Raw genomic sequence first — 17,874 nt, 5'->3', positions numbered from 1 at the left:
ATTCCTTTTATTTGACACAACAGTTATAACTAATTCAAGTAAACTATGATACAGAGAGACAATCAAATGTTAAAAATACAATTAGGGACCCCCTTGAAAATTAGATGGTTCGTCACAAGGGAATATCCCATTTAATAAAAAAATTCAAATTCAATTCATGCAGTAAGATATCATGTCAAAAAAATAGCTGAACCTGGTGGAGGGACGTCAAGCTTCATTTTGCGAAGTTCAGACATGGACACTTTAAGCTGCTCTATGACCAGGTCATCATTGAGGTAGATGGACTCTCCTATCTTCTCCTGCAGGAACTCTCTCAGCTCCTCCAGAGACATCTTGAGCAAGCGTTCTGGACATGAGTGGCTAAAGTTAGACATTTCTCAACAAAGACTTAAAATGGTTAACAATACAGAATAAAACATGAATGAGTTTTGGGTGAACAGACTTTTAATAGAGGCAGAAAAATTCACAAGATGAGCAGAAGTCAACAAATGACTACATTTTCATTTTGGGGTGAACTAACACTTTTAAGACTTCCATAATCAACTGTTAAAGAGATCATGATTTACTTATTTTTCACTTGTTCACAAATCCTTCTCAAAACCTGAGAGTTTTTCTTCTCTGATGATTTATTTTTTTCTTCTGATGAACAGAAAAGTAGATATTTTGAAAATTGCTGGTTGCTGGGACCCATCGTCTTCCATATTAGGAAAAACATATATCTAATTGAAGTTAATGGGTCCCAGCAACCAGAATTTTTTGTGTGTGTGTTTGTGTGTGTGTGTGTGTGTGTGTGTGTGTGTGTGTGTGTGTGTGTTCATCAGAAAAAAAGAAACTCAATGGTTTAAAACCACATGATGAAAAGTAAATAATAAGGAGATTTAACTTTAGGGGTAAACTAACCCTTTAATGTTCATTCATTCATTCATTCATTCATTCATTCATTCATTCATTCATTCATTCATTCATTCATTCATTCATTCATTTTCCTTCAACTTAGTTTGTTATTTATCAGATGTTGCCACAGCAGAATGAATCAACCATTATTCTGGCATATGTTTTATGCAGTGGATGCCCTTCCAACCGCAACCCAGCACTGGGAAACCTTTAACGCAGGGCTTAGGGACTGCGAGTGTATTCAATCTGGACCTGACTCCATTTCGTATTGCAAGACCATGCATAAAGGATTTTCCATCTATTTTATACATCTATTTCCATATGACTGAAGCAATTTCCTTCATTGATAAATGCATAAACCTTGTAAATCAACTGTTTAGTTGTTTGTATTTTTGAAAAATAAATAAATACATAAAAAAAGTAAAACTGGCTGCATTAAAACCAAAGGCAAAATATTCCAAACACTCCTGTGTGACTCTTTTTTCATGGCATCTAGTGATTGTAAAAGCCTTCAAGTGATCTGTCTCACGCAAAAGAAACTTGATGAAGAGATTAGACTGTTCAAAGTTGAATGGACAGTTAAGTATGCATTTATACTGTATTGCCACAAGCCAGCACAAAGCCATTCTGGGGTGCGTTTCCCAAAAGCATCGTTAGCCAACTAAGGTCACAAGTTCCGTCGTTAAAAACATAGTTTGATGATTTGCCGTTTCCCAAATCCGCCGCTCCAACAAAAATTCTCAAACTGCGTCGCAAACTTGAGCACTCGCAACTACAACGCTATAGCTGTAGTTAGAAACCTAGTTCCTGGCTGTGTTCTATTGCCAATTATCCCCCCTATGCCCTATTCATTTAGAACATTCTAACATTCAAAATTTGAATTATTAAAAATACTGCTTTAATCTGAATTTACGTTACATCTTCAAAGCTTGTGAAAACAAAAAGCACACGTTAATTATTTAAATTTATAGTGGGTTATTTATTAAGTATCTGTACTGTATATGACATGGGCCTGCTGGTTAGAACTTTCTGCAGTGAGTTACATGTGTCAAATTGTAAAAGTACTTTTAAAAATAATTAAAAAAAACAAATAAACAATTTCATAATAATAATATGATAATAATAATAATAATAATAATAATAATTATTATTATTATTATCATTATTATAATTATTAAAGTATGACTTTTTCTAATAAATAATACATATTAAATTTCATTTTATAATAAATAGCCTCATTATTTATGTTTATATGATTTATATGATATTAGAATACCTGTTAACTTTTGTGAAATGCTTTAGAATAGAATATGTAATGTTCAACTTCTCAATAATATTAGTATTAGAGTATAAGAGTAATATTAGAGTTCATGTTTTACCAAATCTAATATTAGATTTTATTTTAAATGTGTTTGCGTGTAAAACAATATAATTTGCACAAAGAAATTATGGGTTTTTCTCTAAAGAAGTAGTTACTCCACTCAGTTTAGAGCATCGTTATGGGTGTTTTATGTTATAACTAGCATGGTTCAAGCAATAGATCTGCGACAGAGAAACTAAGGGTTTTGAGAAACACTTGTCACTACATAGTTCTTTTCCCAAACGATGCATCGTACTATGATAGTTCAGCCGCAAGTTATTTGGGAAACACACCCCTGTTTGATTTGTAATGAGACAAGTGAAGTTGTAATAGTAGAAATGTGAAACACTATGAAACGAAACACTGACATTTTGAATGGGAGTATCCATAATATACAGATATAAGGACCACAAAACTACAACAGATAAAGTTTTCATTGCACACCTTTTGATATTTTCACTTTTTTAATGCCTACACATAACCCCACCCCTCACAGTCATGTCACTAGCTCCATTGAGTGCATTGTGTCTGACATTGAATCTTTGAGATATGCAATCTCAGCTTGCATCATCATGGCTGCATCCAGACACCTTTTGTTGTGTTTTGTACAAAAATGGACTTATATTTGTGATTTTGCCACATTTGCATTTGATTTAATGTGTTTTGATTGCAAATGCCACTTTATTTCAAGACAAATAAATAGTGTTGACTGCATGTTATCCATGTTTATTAAAATCAAGTTTTGTAACATCAATTGTTCCAGATCTTTAACCTTTAATACAGATTCAGATTTGGACCTTTTAATGTAGACATTAAAGAGAACCCCTTCTTTAACATTTAATTTTTCTCTTTTTTCAATTCTGTGCTGTAAACCAAAAGAAGAACTCACTTTTGTGGAGCTGAAGGATAGTGTAAGCCATGGCTGTCAGAACTTTCTCGCCTTCCAGGATAAAGATATCCCACAGACGTAAGGTCAAAGTGAATGGGGTCTGGAAAAGATGACATGTTTATAAATTAACCAAGAAAGGCAATTCTATACAAATGTCCTTATAGCATTATATGCAAAAAACAAATTCAGTTTTTTTTCTCAAACTCAGTTTTTTCTCACTCAACTGTGGCCCCTGTAAGTCTATAAAGCTAATCTCCTTCAACGAGGATCCTGCCAGTCCATAAGCACAGCTCTGAAACTGAGCAAACCGAATTCTACAGAGCTGACAGTGTCTGCTCTCTTTCCTTCTCAGCCAAACCCACAGGATTGTGTGTGTATGGACAGAGTAAACACTGAAACAGCCTTGTCTGCCTGCTAATTGCATACTGCCCTTTCTATCAAGAGGCCCTGACAAAGAACGAGAGAGGAAGAACTTTCTTTAAGCCTCTTTCCTTCAGTTTCTTAAACCCTAATTCCTCTTCGCCAACCTCAATCTATATTCCCATAATTTACAGTGCTGTATTGTGGCTGGTTATTAGCCATTTTCAAATGGTACCATGTTGCATATATCACCAGCTTGCACTACACCTAATGAGGTGTTTTAGATAAAATAATAAGCCGAATGTCAAAAACTACTGGTAAGAAATAGAGGAAAGTGGTGTACTGTGCCAAACAGAAACCAAAAACAGTCTGTTTGATTATTAATAATCAGGCTTTAGACATGGTCACTCTACCTCAACTGTTTCCCTCATGTAACCAAAGTGTATTTATCTGTCAGAGAGCGGTTCTTCAACTTCCCCCAAAAATTATCATGAAAACTATATTTGTCATGTATTTATATTGAATGTTTAACTGCATTGCATAGATTGTTTTAGTCTTAACTTAGACCTCGACTTCGAATAACACAATATAAATGTCCAGCATGAATGTGTCTACATCTAGATTGCCTCCCTTGCCTAATTAGAAAAAGTCTCATAATGTGGCATTGAACAGTATTTTGTATTTAGAGTTGAGTTAAAATAGAAACAGGAAGTCCCCTGTATGTGTATGTATGTATATATATATATATAAATATATATATATATATATATATATATATATATATATATATATATATATATATATATATAATAAAAAAAAATTATGTACATGTTTTATAGCTTTTCTACTGCATACTTCAGTAAGACACATATTTTATCTTATATTAAGCCATAAATCTTCATACCCAAGGTTTCTTTAAGGCCATGATACACTTCAAGTCAAATTGGATGAAATAAGACCAATTTAAAGCAGCTTTTTAGTTCCCCTTCGGGGGGAACTTCAGCACTATAAGTGGATTTGATTTGTAAAATCCACGCATTGGGAGGATTCGGATCAGAAGCCGCTTGTCTGGAGAGTATTGAACGGGCCAATGAATGAAATTAATTGGCAGCGTAAGCTTGCGCAGGTGTGCGACATCTGCAATTATCTCAGCATATAAGCACACCTGAAGCCAGCAGACGCCATCCTTTTCGCTTCAGATCCTTTCTGAGTGAGTCGATGCTGATCAGCACTTCAGAGCGAACGAGTGTGTCTCCCGGTCCAGAGTGGGTCTTCGCGGTGGCAGACGGTCGAGCTGGGTTACTCCCTTGCCTGCGGTTCTTTGGGTCCGGTCCTCCAGAGCGGTGCGTATAGTTGCAACTTTCCTAAAAGAGCAACACAGTCGTGCAGCACGTCCTTTTCAGGATGGCGCTCCGACTGTGCGTTTCTGGATGCGGGGGTTTCCTGGCTCCGGATGATGGACACGATCACTGCATTGCATGTTTGGGGGTCCAGCATGTTAATGCGGTGCTCGCGGGCGGTTCATGTCGTCATTGCGATGCCATGACCGTTGCACAGCTAAGATCGCGGCTAACTTTCGCAAGAGAGCGAGCCACCCCAGTTGCCTCCTGTTCTAAAAAAGCAGCGGGCGCTCGGGCAGATCTGAGGGTTTCAGCGGGAGATAATCCGCCGCCCACGGGCTCGCGGACCTCTCGCTCCTCACGGCGCTCCATCCAAGCTTCGGGTGGTGAGAGTGATCCGTCTAACCAGATGGTAGCTCTCACACTCGCTGACACCGGAGATCAGATGTCCTCCGTGGCATCGGAGGGTGGGCTTTCACTGTCCGACGAAGATCCGGACCCGCTCGCCCCCTCCGGGCAGGTGAGCGCTGTCAAATCGGATCCTGAAGCGGACATGTTAGCCGTGCTTTCCCGGGCTGCTTCGGCCGTGGGGTTGGAGATGGTTTATCCCCCAGCTCCGCGGCCGGACCGACTAGATGGGTGCTACGTAGAGGACCAGAAGGCGAAGCCTTCGAAGCCTCTCGTCCCCTTCTTCCCGGAAGTGCACAGTAGGCTCACGCAGTCTTGGAGGGCACCTTTCTCTGCCCGTGCTGCGTGTGCCTCCGCCCTCACCGCCCTTGACGGCGGAGCTGCCAGGGGGTATGAGGCGATCCCGTCAGTGGAGCGCGCTATCGCGGTCAATCTTTGTCCGCGCGGCGCCTCTACGTGGCGGGGTTTGCCCCGCCTCCCGTCCAAAGCCTGTAGGTTGTCTGCCTCCCTCGGAGCCAGAGCTTATAAGGCTGCGGGCCAGGCTGCTTCTGCTTTGCACGCGATGGCCACCTACCAGCGCTACCAAGCGCAGGCGCTGGCCGAGCTGCACGAGGGCGGGTCCAACCCAAGCTTATTACATGAGCTGCGCACCGCGACCGACTATGCTCTTCGGACTACTAAGTCCGCCGCGTGTGCGCTGGGGAGGACGATGTCCACACTTGTGGTTCAGGAACGCCACCTCTGGCTAAACCTGGCCGATATGCGCGACGTTGACAAAGTTCGCTTTCTTGACCCGCCCATATCCCAGGCTGGCCTGTTCGGCGACACCGTCGGTGAATTCACCCAGGAATTCAAGGCGGTGAAAGAGCAGTCGGATGCGATGGGCAATGTCATCTATCGGCGTGGCCGTAAGCCCGCTCCGCCCGCCGAGCCATCCACCTCCGCTGTTCCTCGCCGAGGGCGCCCGCCAACGAGTGCTGCCCCGCCCCCGCCTGCGCCTCCGGCCAAGCGGGCGCGGCGTTCACCTCGAAAGCAGGCAGCCCCTCCTGCCCAGGGCGCCGTTAAGTCCGGTAAACGGACCGCGAAGCGTCCCTGAGACAGGCCATCCGGAGAAGAGGAAACTTGCTCTTTCCCCGCTGGAGGGCGGGGCCCCGATAACAACGGTACTTTTCAGTGCCACCAAAACATCAGTAAAAGAGCACTTTTTCCCTTCCCCGGATGTGACTGCACGAGTTCTGCCAGTCCGGGACGCGCTGCCTTCCGGCTCGCAGACTCTACGTGCTTCGCCAGTGGCTCACGAGCGCTGGGGGGACGGTCTCCCTTCCCTCAGCCCTCCAGCCCCCTCTCCGGAGTCAGGGTGCGGAGCCAAAGCGAATCGCTCTCCTCCAGCTCTTCCGCGGGACCCTCGTGCTTCCCGGATCAGCACACCCACTCCGCGCTGCCCCACCGCTGGTACGTCAGCGATTGTAGCGATGACTCCATTAGCGAGGGCTCTGCCTGCCTGGTTAGCGCGGGCCAGCCCCTCGCGGTGGCTCATACGCACAATCAGACTCGGTTACGCGATTCAGTTCGCGAAACGGCCCCCAAAGTTTACGGGCGTGTATTTCTCCAGGGTCAGCCCCCTGTCCGCCCCTGTCTTGCGAGAGGAGATTGCTGCCCTCCTGGCGAAGGGTGCAATCGAGCCGGTTCCTCCAGCCGAGATGGAGAGTGGGTTTTACAGCCCATACTTCATCGTACCCAAAAAGAGCGGTGGGTCACGGCCAATCCTAGATCTGCGCGTTTTGAACCGCTGTCTGCACAGGCTGCCGTTCAGAATGCTCACGCAGAGGCGCATTCTCCAATGCGTTCGTCCTCGGGATTGGTTTGCAGCCATAGACCTGAAGGACGCGTATTTCCATGTCTCCATTCTTCCACGCCACCGCCAATTTCTGCGGTTTGCGTTCGAGGGTCGAGCATGGCAGTACAAGGTCCTCCCCTTCGGGCTCTCTCTGTCTCCGCGGGTCTTCACCAAACTCGCGGAGGGTGCCCTAGCGCCCCTTCGGCTCGCGGGCATTCGCATACTCAATTATCTCGACGACTGGCTGATTTTAGCCCACTCGCGGGAGCAATTGATTATGCACAGGGACAAGGTGCTTCGGCATCTCCGCCTACTGGGGCTTCAGGTCAACCGAGAAAAGAGCAAACTCGCCCCCGTGCAGAGGATTTCTTTTCTCGGGATGGAGCTGGACTCGATCACCATGGTAGCGCACCTCTCCGAGGAACGCGCTCGCCTGTTGCTGAACTGTCTGAGGGAGCTCGACAGCAAACTAGTGGTCCCACTGAAGTTCTTTCAGAGGCTCCTGGGGCATATGGCATCCGCAGCCGCCGTCACGCCGCTCGGGTTGCTCCATATGAGACCACTTCAGCACTGGCTTCACGATCGGGTCCCCAGACGCGCATGGCACGCGGGCACACACCGGGTCTCGGTTACTGCGCTGTGTCGCCGCGCCCTCAGCCCTTGGAACGACCCCTCGTTCCTACAGGCCGGTGTGCCTCTAGGACAGGCGTCCAGCCATGTTGTTGTTTCAACAGACGCTTCCAACACGGGTTGGGGGGCCGTGTGTCGCGGGCATGCGGCTGCGGGCCTCTGGAAGGGTGCCCAGCTGCATTGGCATATCAATCGCCTAGAGCTGTGGGCAGTGTTCCTCGCTCTCCACCGCTTTTTACCGGTGCTGGAGCGGCAACACGTGCTGGTCAGGACGGACAGTACGGCGGCGGCGGCGTATATCAACCGCATGGGGGGTATGCGCTCTCGCCGCATGTCTCAGCTCGCCCGCCGTCTGCTCCTCTGGAGTCACCCGCGGCTGAAATCGCTGCGCGCCATTCACGTCCCAGGCACGCTCAATCGTGCAGCCGATGCGCTCTCACGACAGCTGTTACGCCCTGGAGAATGGAGACTCCACCCCGAGTCTGTTCAGCTGATATGGGCGCGATTCGGGGAGGCCCAGATCGATCTGTTTGCTTCCCCCGAGAACGCTCACTGCCAGTTGTTTTTTTCCCTAACCGAGGGCTCTCTCGGCACGGATGCACTGGCCCACAGCTGGCCTCGGGGCATGCGCAAGTATGCGTTTCCCCCAGTGAGCCTGCTCGCGCAGTTTCTGTGCAAGGTCAGGGAGGACGAGGAACAGGTTCTGCTAGTTGCGCCCCTTTGGCCCAACCGGACCTGGATATCAGAGCTCTCACTCCTCGCGACGGCCCTCCCCTGGCGGATCCCTTTGAGAGAGGACCTACTCTCTCAGGGACAGGGCACCATCTGGCACCCTCGCCCCGATCTTTGGAACCTCCACGTGTGGTCCCTAGACGCGAGGAAGACTTAGGTAACCTACCGACTGCGGTGGTTAATACCATCACTCAGGCTAGAGCCCCCTCCACGAGGCGCGCCTACGCCCTGAAGTGGAGTCTATTCACTGAATGGTGCGTCTCTCGCAGAGAAGACCCCCGAAATTGCCAGATTAGTGTTGTGCTCTCTTTCCTTCAAGAGAAGTTGGACAGCAGGCTGTCGCCCTCCACTCTCAAGGTTTACGTGGCCGCCATCTCCGCTTATCATAGCGCGGTAGCTGGCGGCACCGTGGGAAAGCATAACCTGGTCATCCAGTTCCTTAGGGGTGCTAGGCGAATTAATCCATCTCGCCCCCCTCTCATGCCCTCTTGGGATCTCGCCCTCGTTCTCACGAGTCTGCGATCCGATCCCTTTGAGCCACTCAAATCAGTATATCTAAGATTTCTGTCCCTGAAGACAGCTCTGCTGGTTGCGTTGGCCTCCATCAAGAGGGTCGGGGACCTGGAGGCATTTTCGGTCAGTGACTCGTGCCTGGAATTCGGGCCGGATTACTCTCACGTCATCCTGAGACCCCGCCCCGGTTATGTGCCCAAGGTTCCTACCACCCCCTTTAGAGATCAGGTAGTGAACCTGCAAGCGCTGCCCCCGGAGGAGGCAGACCCAGCCCTTTCTTTACTTTGTCCAGTTCGCGCTCTGCGCATTTATGTGGACCGTACTCAGAATTTTAGATCATCTGAGCAGCTCTTTGTCTGTTATGGCGGTCGGCAGCAGGGAAGTGCCGTATCAAAACAAAGATTATCCCACTGGATTGTGGATGCCATTTCACTCGCTTATTCGAGTCGAGGTCAGTCGTGTCCCCCGGGAGTTCGTGCACACTCCACTCGGAGCGTTGCATCCTCTTGGGCGCGTGCACGCGGCGCCTCTCTAACAGACATCTGTAGAGCTGCGGGCTGGGCGACACCCAACACATTTGCAAGGTTTTACAATCTGCGAGTGGAGCCGGTTTCCTCAAGGGTATTAGGTAACCCTTTGGTGATTGAGGAGACAACTCGGTAGGGTGTTAAAACACGCTTGCTGCGCCATTCTCCCTAACACGGAGGTACGTGCGCCTTTTCTATCTGTCAGTAAAGTTCCCCGTCAGGTGAGCCCTGCAGATTCCTCCGTGGCCCCCAGCACTGACTCAGCGGAGGAGTCACTTGCTGGCCCACTACGTTGTAGGTCTGCCCGCTGGTCAGCCCGCGTTTTGGGTATAGGTGCCTGCTATGCGTGATCCCCACTAGGCGATCCCATATGCTTATTCCGCCACGGTTAAGTCCCCCCCCTGGGCGGACCCGTGTCTTCCCTCTCCGCTAACCACTCTTTTGCTATGCGTACTCCCCCTTTTTTAGGGCTAGTCCATATGTAAATTCTGCCATCTACCCCCCCCCTTGGGTAACGGATGGCCTCCGCAGCGTCCTCCCTATCGGGATTGCACGCTTCCCAACGTACTATCGTATTTCCTAGAATTATCTAGATGCTCACGACTTCCCAAAAAATATATCTAAATCCGTAAAACTTCTGTTGAAGTAGGATAAATTAGGGCCAGGGACACGTTGGAGGACCGTGCCCCCCATGATGTGGGTGCGTCACGCTTGCTTGACTATCTCCTCATCGGGGGTGTTGGTAAGGTGCAGTCATTATGGCGCTTTCAATGGGCTCCCAATGCGTGGATTTTACAAATCAAATCCACTTATAGTGCTGAAGTTCCCCCCGAAGGGGAACGTTCGAGGTTACTAAAGTAACCCTTCGTTCCCCGAGGAGGGGAACGGAAGCACTATACTCCGTCGCCATAATGACTGTCCCTTAGCTGTTTGAAAGTCTCTTCAGCTTAAAAGGATGGCGTCTGCTGGCTTCAGGTGTGCTTATATGCTGAGATAATTGCAGATGTCGCACACCTGCGCAAGCTTACGCTGCCAATTAATTTCATTCATTGGCCCGTTCAATACTCTCCAGACAAGCGGCTTCTGATCCGAATCCTCCCAATGCGTGGATTTTACAAATCAAATCCACTTATAGTGCTTCCGTTCCCCTCCTCGGGGAACGAAGGGTTACTTTAGTAACCTCGAACGTTCACTTTTACATAAGCACTTCCCATTGAGTGTGTTCCACTTTGTCAAGTGCATGAGTGAAATCTGCACGGATAAACCCTTGATTTGAGTGAGTTTACTTTAAATGTGCATTCCAGCTCCTATATGTCCCACAATGCAATATGATTCTGAAGTCCCAGTGACTTCACATTGCCTAGTACTTCCTAAGTGCTCAAGGGCTTAATGCATTCCATTTAAACCATTTCATATGTTCTGCCAATAGTGAACACTTGTGTAACATAATCAATAATGCACATCCAATTAAACAAGAGGGAAGTTAACAAGTGAAGGGAATAACAATTTGGCTTGGATTGTTCAGTGTCTTTTGGTTTGCTTTGGCAGGCAAGGTGATGCAATAGGTCGGTGTGGCTCTGGGGCTCTGCCTTTGCTTTTGCTTTAGAAATATTCTGCGGTCCATTTTATTGGCTCTGTATTTATATATCTTATTTGTAAATACATGGATGGGATTATCATTAATGGCATGGCTTTTCTGCTAAAATATGCTTCTCTAGTTCTTTTCACCCCTAAACAAACAAGAAAAATATGCCACAGCCATATTACCCTGCAGCCCAAGACTGGATATTTACTGAAGCTAAGCAGGGCTGAGCCTGGTCAGTACCTGGATAGGAAACCACATGGTTGCTGTTGGAAGTGGTGTTAGTGAGGCCAGCAGGGGGCGCTCAACTTGCGGTCTGTGTGAATCCTAATGCCTCAGTCTAGTAAAGGGGACACTATACTGTCAGTGGATGCCGTCTTTCGGATAAGACGTTAAACCGAGGTCCTGACTCTCTGTGGTCATTAAAAATCCCATGGCACTTCTCGTAAAGAGTAGATCCGTAACCCCAGTGCCCTGGCCAAATTCCCTCGCGGACCTTAACAATCATGGCCTCCCAATCCTCCTCATCCACTGAATTGGCTCTATCACTCTCCACTCCACCTATTGACCTTATTCTAAAATGCGGAAGTGCGCCTGTTTTCGCGATTGTCTTAGAACTTCCGATTCAGTCGCCTATGGGAGAAATGACTAGGAATAATAAACGGCAGAAAATGGCCAAACTACTTGCTCAACAAACAAATGTTTGCATGACTACACAGACCAAGTAGCATAATATAATAAGAAAATATTAAATTGCAACATCAAGCAGCGTAACGAGCAGTTGTTAACGTCAAAAAATGAATTGAAGTGAATGTGACCGGAAGTCGCGAGACAAAAAGATTCAAATGGCAGCGCCCACTCGTCAGCTGAGAATAAGGTGAATAGCTGGTGTGTGGTAAGCGCACTAGTGCCGTTGTCCTGTGGCTGCCGTCGCATTATCCAAGTGGATGCTGCACACTGGTGGTGGTGTGGAAAGACCCCCCCCTCAGCATTGTGAAGCTCTTTGGGTGTATGGCCACACACAATAAATGTGGTATATAAATACACATTACATTACAAATATTGTTTGTGAGTATATATGGGGATTTATAGGGTAATTTTAACCGAATAAGTGGACATACTTGGAAAGTTACTTTCAGTCAGTATCATGTCAACATAAAGTTATATCGGCTAGTAAGCAGACTGCCACCAAAAAAACGCAAGTCTTAAGTGAACCATTAAATATAATGTGTGATTTTATTTACAAAGGATCAAACCTTCAAAACCAGTCCAGTGTTTCCTTTAGGATTTTTTCCAGCTGTGGCGGCAGGCCGTTTTTACTCAGATCTACCAACTACCTGTGGCGTTATTTCAATGACAAATGTCGTGAGCGCAGTATTACAATTCGAGATCTCATTTATGTAATAGCCTACGAGCATGTGAATCTCTGTGCGTGCACAAAACTTCTTGCATGGCCCCTCAAATATACGCTGCTCAAGCGCAGATCTTCTTGCGCTCTCTCAAATAAACGCTGCTGTAGTGCAAATTTAGTGTGTTTACCTGTATGTAACAAGTATGTCTCCAACATTTTTTTAGATTTGCTAGGAATATTTGTGAATGTCTCTTATAGACCTACAGAGCAACATTAATGCTTCCTGAAGTAAAGTGAAACGGCTATACGTCATGTTTACGTCAGTCAATCAGTCAGTCAGTCAGCCAGTCGGCACATAACATTAAAGAGTTAAACAAACAGCGCACAGCACTACTATGGTTACAGAAAAGTTCACTCTGTTATAATTCACTTACCTTTTAATACGTTTTGGTGCGATTATAACCCACTATTAAAAAATACACAACAGTGTTTTGAGTGAGAAGCTGTAATGTAGCTGTGACAGGATCAATTTTGGCGTGGCGCCCCACCATTGAAGAATGAAAGTAGCGGAAACCATGCAGTCAAAATGTCTGCCTGTATTACCCTGAAAGCTCACTCCTCACCTTAGGATACAGTTTGAAAACATTTTTTATATAAACAGCTCTCACTTGAAATGATCCAGAACTGTTTCCATTCCTTGATGATGGGGCAGAATAACAGTTACTATCAGAACAGCTGACTCAACAGTTACTGTATATTCAAAAAAGAGCCAAAACCTCTATTCAGCTCATGACTCAACTTTTGGGATTGTCTGCAGTGTCCTGACCAGGCAGCTGATGAATCATTTCCTTGGCTTTGAGGGCTGAGCTCAGCATATGATTGAGTGTCTATACCTATCTAGTAATCATAGCTTGCATAACACACTTTGTCAGTTTGATTACAATGCATCTGCTGAGATGAAACACTTACCCTGTTGATAAAACATTGGAGGAACCATTTAGTGCTGTAAATACCACTGGACATCTGCTCCTTATCCTGATGTGAATGATTTTTTTGAAAATGAGAAGGGAACTCAGCATTAGGGAAACTGATACATGTGAAGTTAATAGCTATATTTAACTTAACCCAACTCGAAAGTTCTTTGTGTTATTTAAAGTCTTGAATCTGTTAAAGCAGGCTTACCAAATGCTTCTTTAGTTTGGGTAAAAGCTTGGAGAGAATCTGGTCATGGTGGTTTTGGAAACGCTGAAGTTTGGGAAATCCAGGAACAAAGAATCCTGTGGTGGGGTGAAAATGTACAGGTATGACAAAAATGACATGAGTTTCCTCATGACTTCAATTTGCAGTGTTAAAAATGATAAGTTTTTGTATACACTACTATTTAGAGCTGTGGTAAAAAAATCAGTTGAGAAATCGGTTCTCTATTGATTCTGAAACTTTCAAAAAGCAACACTATGTTCTCTTTTGAATTGATTCTGAACTTAGTTTTAAACAGCAGATGGCACTCTAGGTTAGTTTAAATTGTACACTCAAACGCTGATGAGGAAGAGTGCTTAACATTTGGCTAAGTGATTTAAAATTGCTTTTATATCATCAGATTAATATAAACACAGCTCACTATGAACACTCTTGTAATTTACTTAAACATTTCCTAACTTAATAATTAATTTAGGTTTAAGTGGTGTTCATAAGGAATTGGACATAAGCAGAGTATGGCTGTTTGTAAAGCATACAATGTGTTTTGAAAATCTCAGAATTGATTTCTCAAATCATTTTTCGCCACAGCTACTGCCATTAAAAAAGTTTGAAAAGACTTTTCTTTTTTTTTTTTTTTAAATAATATGAATGTCAAAATTGAATACTGTGACAACAAAATGTCTCATTTTACAATGTTACAAAAAACTTCCATTTAAAAATAAAATTACTTTAGAGCCTTTATCAACGAATCCTGGAAAATAAAATGCCATGGTTTGCACAAAAATATTTCTGTTGTAACAATAACAAAATTCTTGAGCAGCAAATGAGAATGACAAAATCATTTCTGAAGAATCCTCTGACATAAAAGACAGAACCAATGATGCTTAAATGATGCTTAATTGATGGGATTTAGAAAGTGCCTCTCTAAAATTACCATTACACTGGAAGACGACAAGTACCTATGTGAGCACAATATGTGCATGACCAATGAGAGTGAATGGTCACCTGTCATGCGTTTTAGGCCACAATAAAAACACAATAAAAACATCAGTCTTGATGAGGAGCATTTTAATTCTAATATAACATTAAAACAAAAGCGCACTAGTGTAAAAGGCACCTTAAGTGCAATCTTCCTGCCTTTCCTCCCACGTCAGTTCTTTCTGCCTGTCTACTAGAAATTAAAACTTGGATGAATCAAAATTTCTTTAAATTAAACAGTTCAAAAACTGAGGTATTACTAATTGGCACTCCTATTAATGTTAACACGTGTAATGATTTTAAACCCTCTGTTGATGATTTTTAAGTGGCTCCCTCTACCGAGTTGCGCAACCATATCACCCCTGTACTTCAGCAACTTCACTGGCTTCCTGTTAAGTCACGTATTGATTTTAAGACTTTGATTTTAACATATAAAGCAGTGCATGGGCTAGCACCTGACTACATTTGTGACCTGGTAACTCTTGCTACTCCCACCCGCAGTCTTCAGTCTTCATCTGTACCTACGCTGTATCAGCCACATTGTAAAGGAAAGATCATTAGTGGTCAAGCTTTTTCGTACAGTGGGCCTAAGCTATGGAATGGTCTACCTATCAGCATCAGGAATGCCACTTCTCTGGACTGTTTTAAGATACTTCTCAAGACTTACCTTTTTACCATTGCTTTTAACTTAACAGGATTATTTTTGGCAATTTTGTCATTCAATTGTATTGTTATTGTTTTTTTGTTACTGTTTTTCCATTGTCTTATTGTGGTGTGTTTACAGTTTTTTTATTGTTCTGCTTTGTTACTGTTCCATTATAAATAAAATGTATTATAATAATAATAATGATAATAATAATAATAATAATAATTATTATTATTATTATTATTATTTCAAATTGGCAGTTTGCTAGTATGCATTGACTTTAGTTTTATGAATCACCAAGGTATGGGAAACTTATACCTAAGATGGCCTGAGGGTAAATAAATTAGCATAATTTTTTATGTCACACACCATCTTTTTTTCATCTTTTACATGTAATAAGGAGCTTTTTCATCTGTGACAGCGACAAGCAACATTTCTATTTAAGAAATACCTTCTATTACTACGACGTCGCAGCAGAACAACAGCATATACTATTATGACAAAGATCACACCTGGTATAGATTATGTGCTTTACTTATTGTTGAATGCTACCACTGTAAGTTCAAATACCATTTTATCTGACATTTACTGTACTACTGTCAGTAGTCCTGCCATCATATTGAAAGCAGAAGCAGATAGTTCACCTTTGTTTTTAAAAAATGAAAAAAACTGGCAGTTAAAAAATGAAGCCAGAACTTTGACTGAGTTCAAACCAACAACAACAGTTGCCCAATAACAATGCTAAAGAAGTTTAATATGTATTAGATTAAAAGCCTTTACCATTTGATTCGGAGTACAGTGGTGGGTACCTAAATGCTTCTGTCAGGTTGCGTCACGTTTGGTGCAGACAGAACCCAGGACAATTGCTTATCACTAAATCTTGTTGCGTTGCTTGTTGTTAGGACAGTGATATTTCTCAACATTACTTTCATTCATTTGTTCATTTATTTTCTTTTCAGTTTAGTCCCTATAGGAATTATCTTGCATATGTTTTGCAGCGGATACCCTTCCAGCTGCAACCCATCGCTGGAAAAAACCCATACACTCTCACCACGGAACCCAATTCACCTATAGTGCATGTCTCTTTGGGCTTGTGGGGGAAACCGGAGCACCCGGAGGAAACCCACGCCAACATGGGGAGAACATGCAAACTCCACACAGAAATGCCAACTGACCCAGCCGTGGCTAAAACCAGCGACCTTCTTGCTGTGAGGCAACAGCGCTGTGCCATGGCACCACTTAATATTAGTCCTCACCGCATATTTATTCAAAACTAGAATGCAAGTGTATCTTATTTCATATAGTCTCGAGATGTTTATTAAATGATAGAAATACAATCAGCAGAAATATTCTTAGACAAGAGCAGAATCAATGAAGAGGGCTCACCGTGCATGCCATGTTTCTGATTGGTTAAGAGCTGCGACAAAGCCCAGAACGCATCTTCTTCATTCATGAACATCAACAGAATGGCAGCAATCTGACTCATGCCCTGGCAGTAACTCACTTCCTGTGGACAAGAACAGACTAAGTCAACTATTATGTAACATGTCTTAATTAAGTATGCATGTGATCATACACTGACCGTATTGTAAACAGAGTAAGCCGAGAGCACGTGGAACAAAGATTGTTGCCTGTAAAGAGAAAAAAAGACAGTCAAACTCTCATCCTGCAGTCTTCACTAAAAGGCACAGCATGAAGAAACAAACACACATCTGCAACATTCATATTTTTCCACAAAGATACATTTGTTCCTTCAAATTACAGTTGAACCCCTCCCTTCATGTGTGAGAATTAACGACACCCTTCAGATGAGCAAGTCTTTCCACTCGGAGTCTGAGGCCTGCAATCTATTAAATCCTCAGTGACATCACTCTCATTTCTGGCCTACCGGGGGAATGAGCTCTCAAAATTGAGAAAGCCGCTCCAGAGAATGTCTGATGAGATGCAGAAGAGAGCAAGACGTTGATCAGCATCCACTTTTCATATTTATGTCTTGCGTAAAATATGTGAGGTACAAAGTTTTTGTAGTTTGCCTTTTTGAATCGCTGAACATCTCAGTTTAGTTTTAGTTCATTTAATGAATGGTTTTGCTAGATTTAGTTTTGCTTTTTTTTCTGAACACATTTCTATTTAGTTATGATATATTTAGTTTCAGTTTAGTTTTAGTAATTCTAGTACAGCAGATAAGAGAACACGTCCAAGACAGACAGCTAATTAGTTGAGGTCAAAAAAGAAGCAACACAACCCCGCCCCCTTCAAAAAAAAAAAAAAAAAAAAAAAAAAAAAAAAATATATATATATATATATATATATATATATATATATATATATATATATATATATATATATATATATATATATATTTTATCTTTTTTTTTTTTTTTGGCCGTCATGGTGGTGCAGCGGGTAGCACAATCACCTCACAGCAAGAAGGTAGATGGTTCGAGCCTCGGCTGGGTCAGTTCTCCCTGTGTTGGAGTTCCCTCCGGGTGCTCCAGTTTCCCCCACAAGTCCAAAGACATGTGGTATAGGTGAATTGGGTAAGCTAAAATTGACCATAGTGTATGAGTGTGAATGAGTGTGTATGGATGTTTCCCAATGATGGGTTGCAGCTAAAAGGGTAGCCGTAA

General features: G+C 43.8%; 1 protein-coding gene across 1 annotated transcript in view; it reads right to left on the bottom strand.

Annotated features, from left to right (window-relative positions):
* si:ch211-288d18.1 overlaps nt 1-17,874 on the bottom strand; it is a 56,658-nt gene that overhangs the window by 6,301 nt on the left and 32,483 nt on the right. The window contains exons 8-13 of the mRNA XM_681604.8: nt 16,827-16,875; nt 16,631-16,751; nt 13,606-13,700; nt 13,393-13,458; nt 3,144-3,243; nt 194-346 (exon numbers count right to left, since the gene is read on the bottom strand). Coding sequence (XP_686696.2) covers nt 194-346; nt 3,144-3,243; nt 13,393-13,458; nt 13,606-13,700; nt 16,631-16,751; nt 16,827-16,875 — 584 coding nt within the window. The remainder of the gene's footprint in view (nt 1-193; nt 347-3,143; nt 3,244-13,392; nt 13,459-13,605; nt 13,701-16,630; nt 16,752-16,826; nt 16,876-17,874) is intronic.

The sequence above is a fragment of the Danio rerio genome, chromosome 7 (assembly GCF_049306965.1).
Source record: "Danio rerio strain Tuebingen ecotype United States chromosome 7, GRCz12tu, whole genome shotgun sequence".
Lineage (NCBI taxonomy): Eukaryota > Metazoa > Chordata > Actinopteri > Cypriniformes > Danionidae > Danio > Danio rerio.
This window is presented reverse-complemented; position numbering and strand designations above follow the sequence as displayed.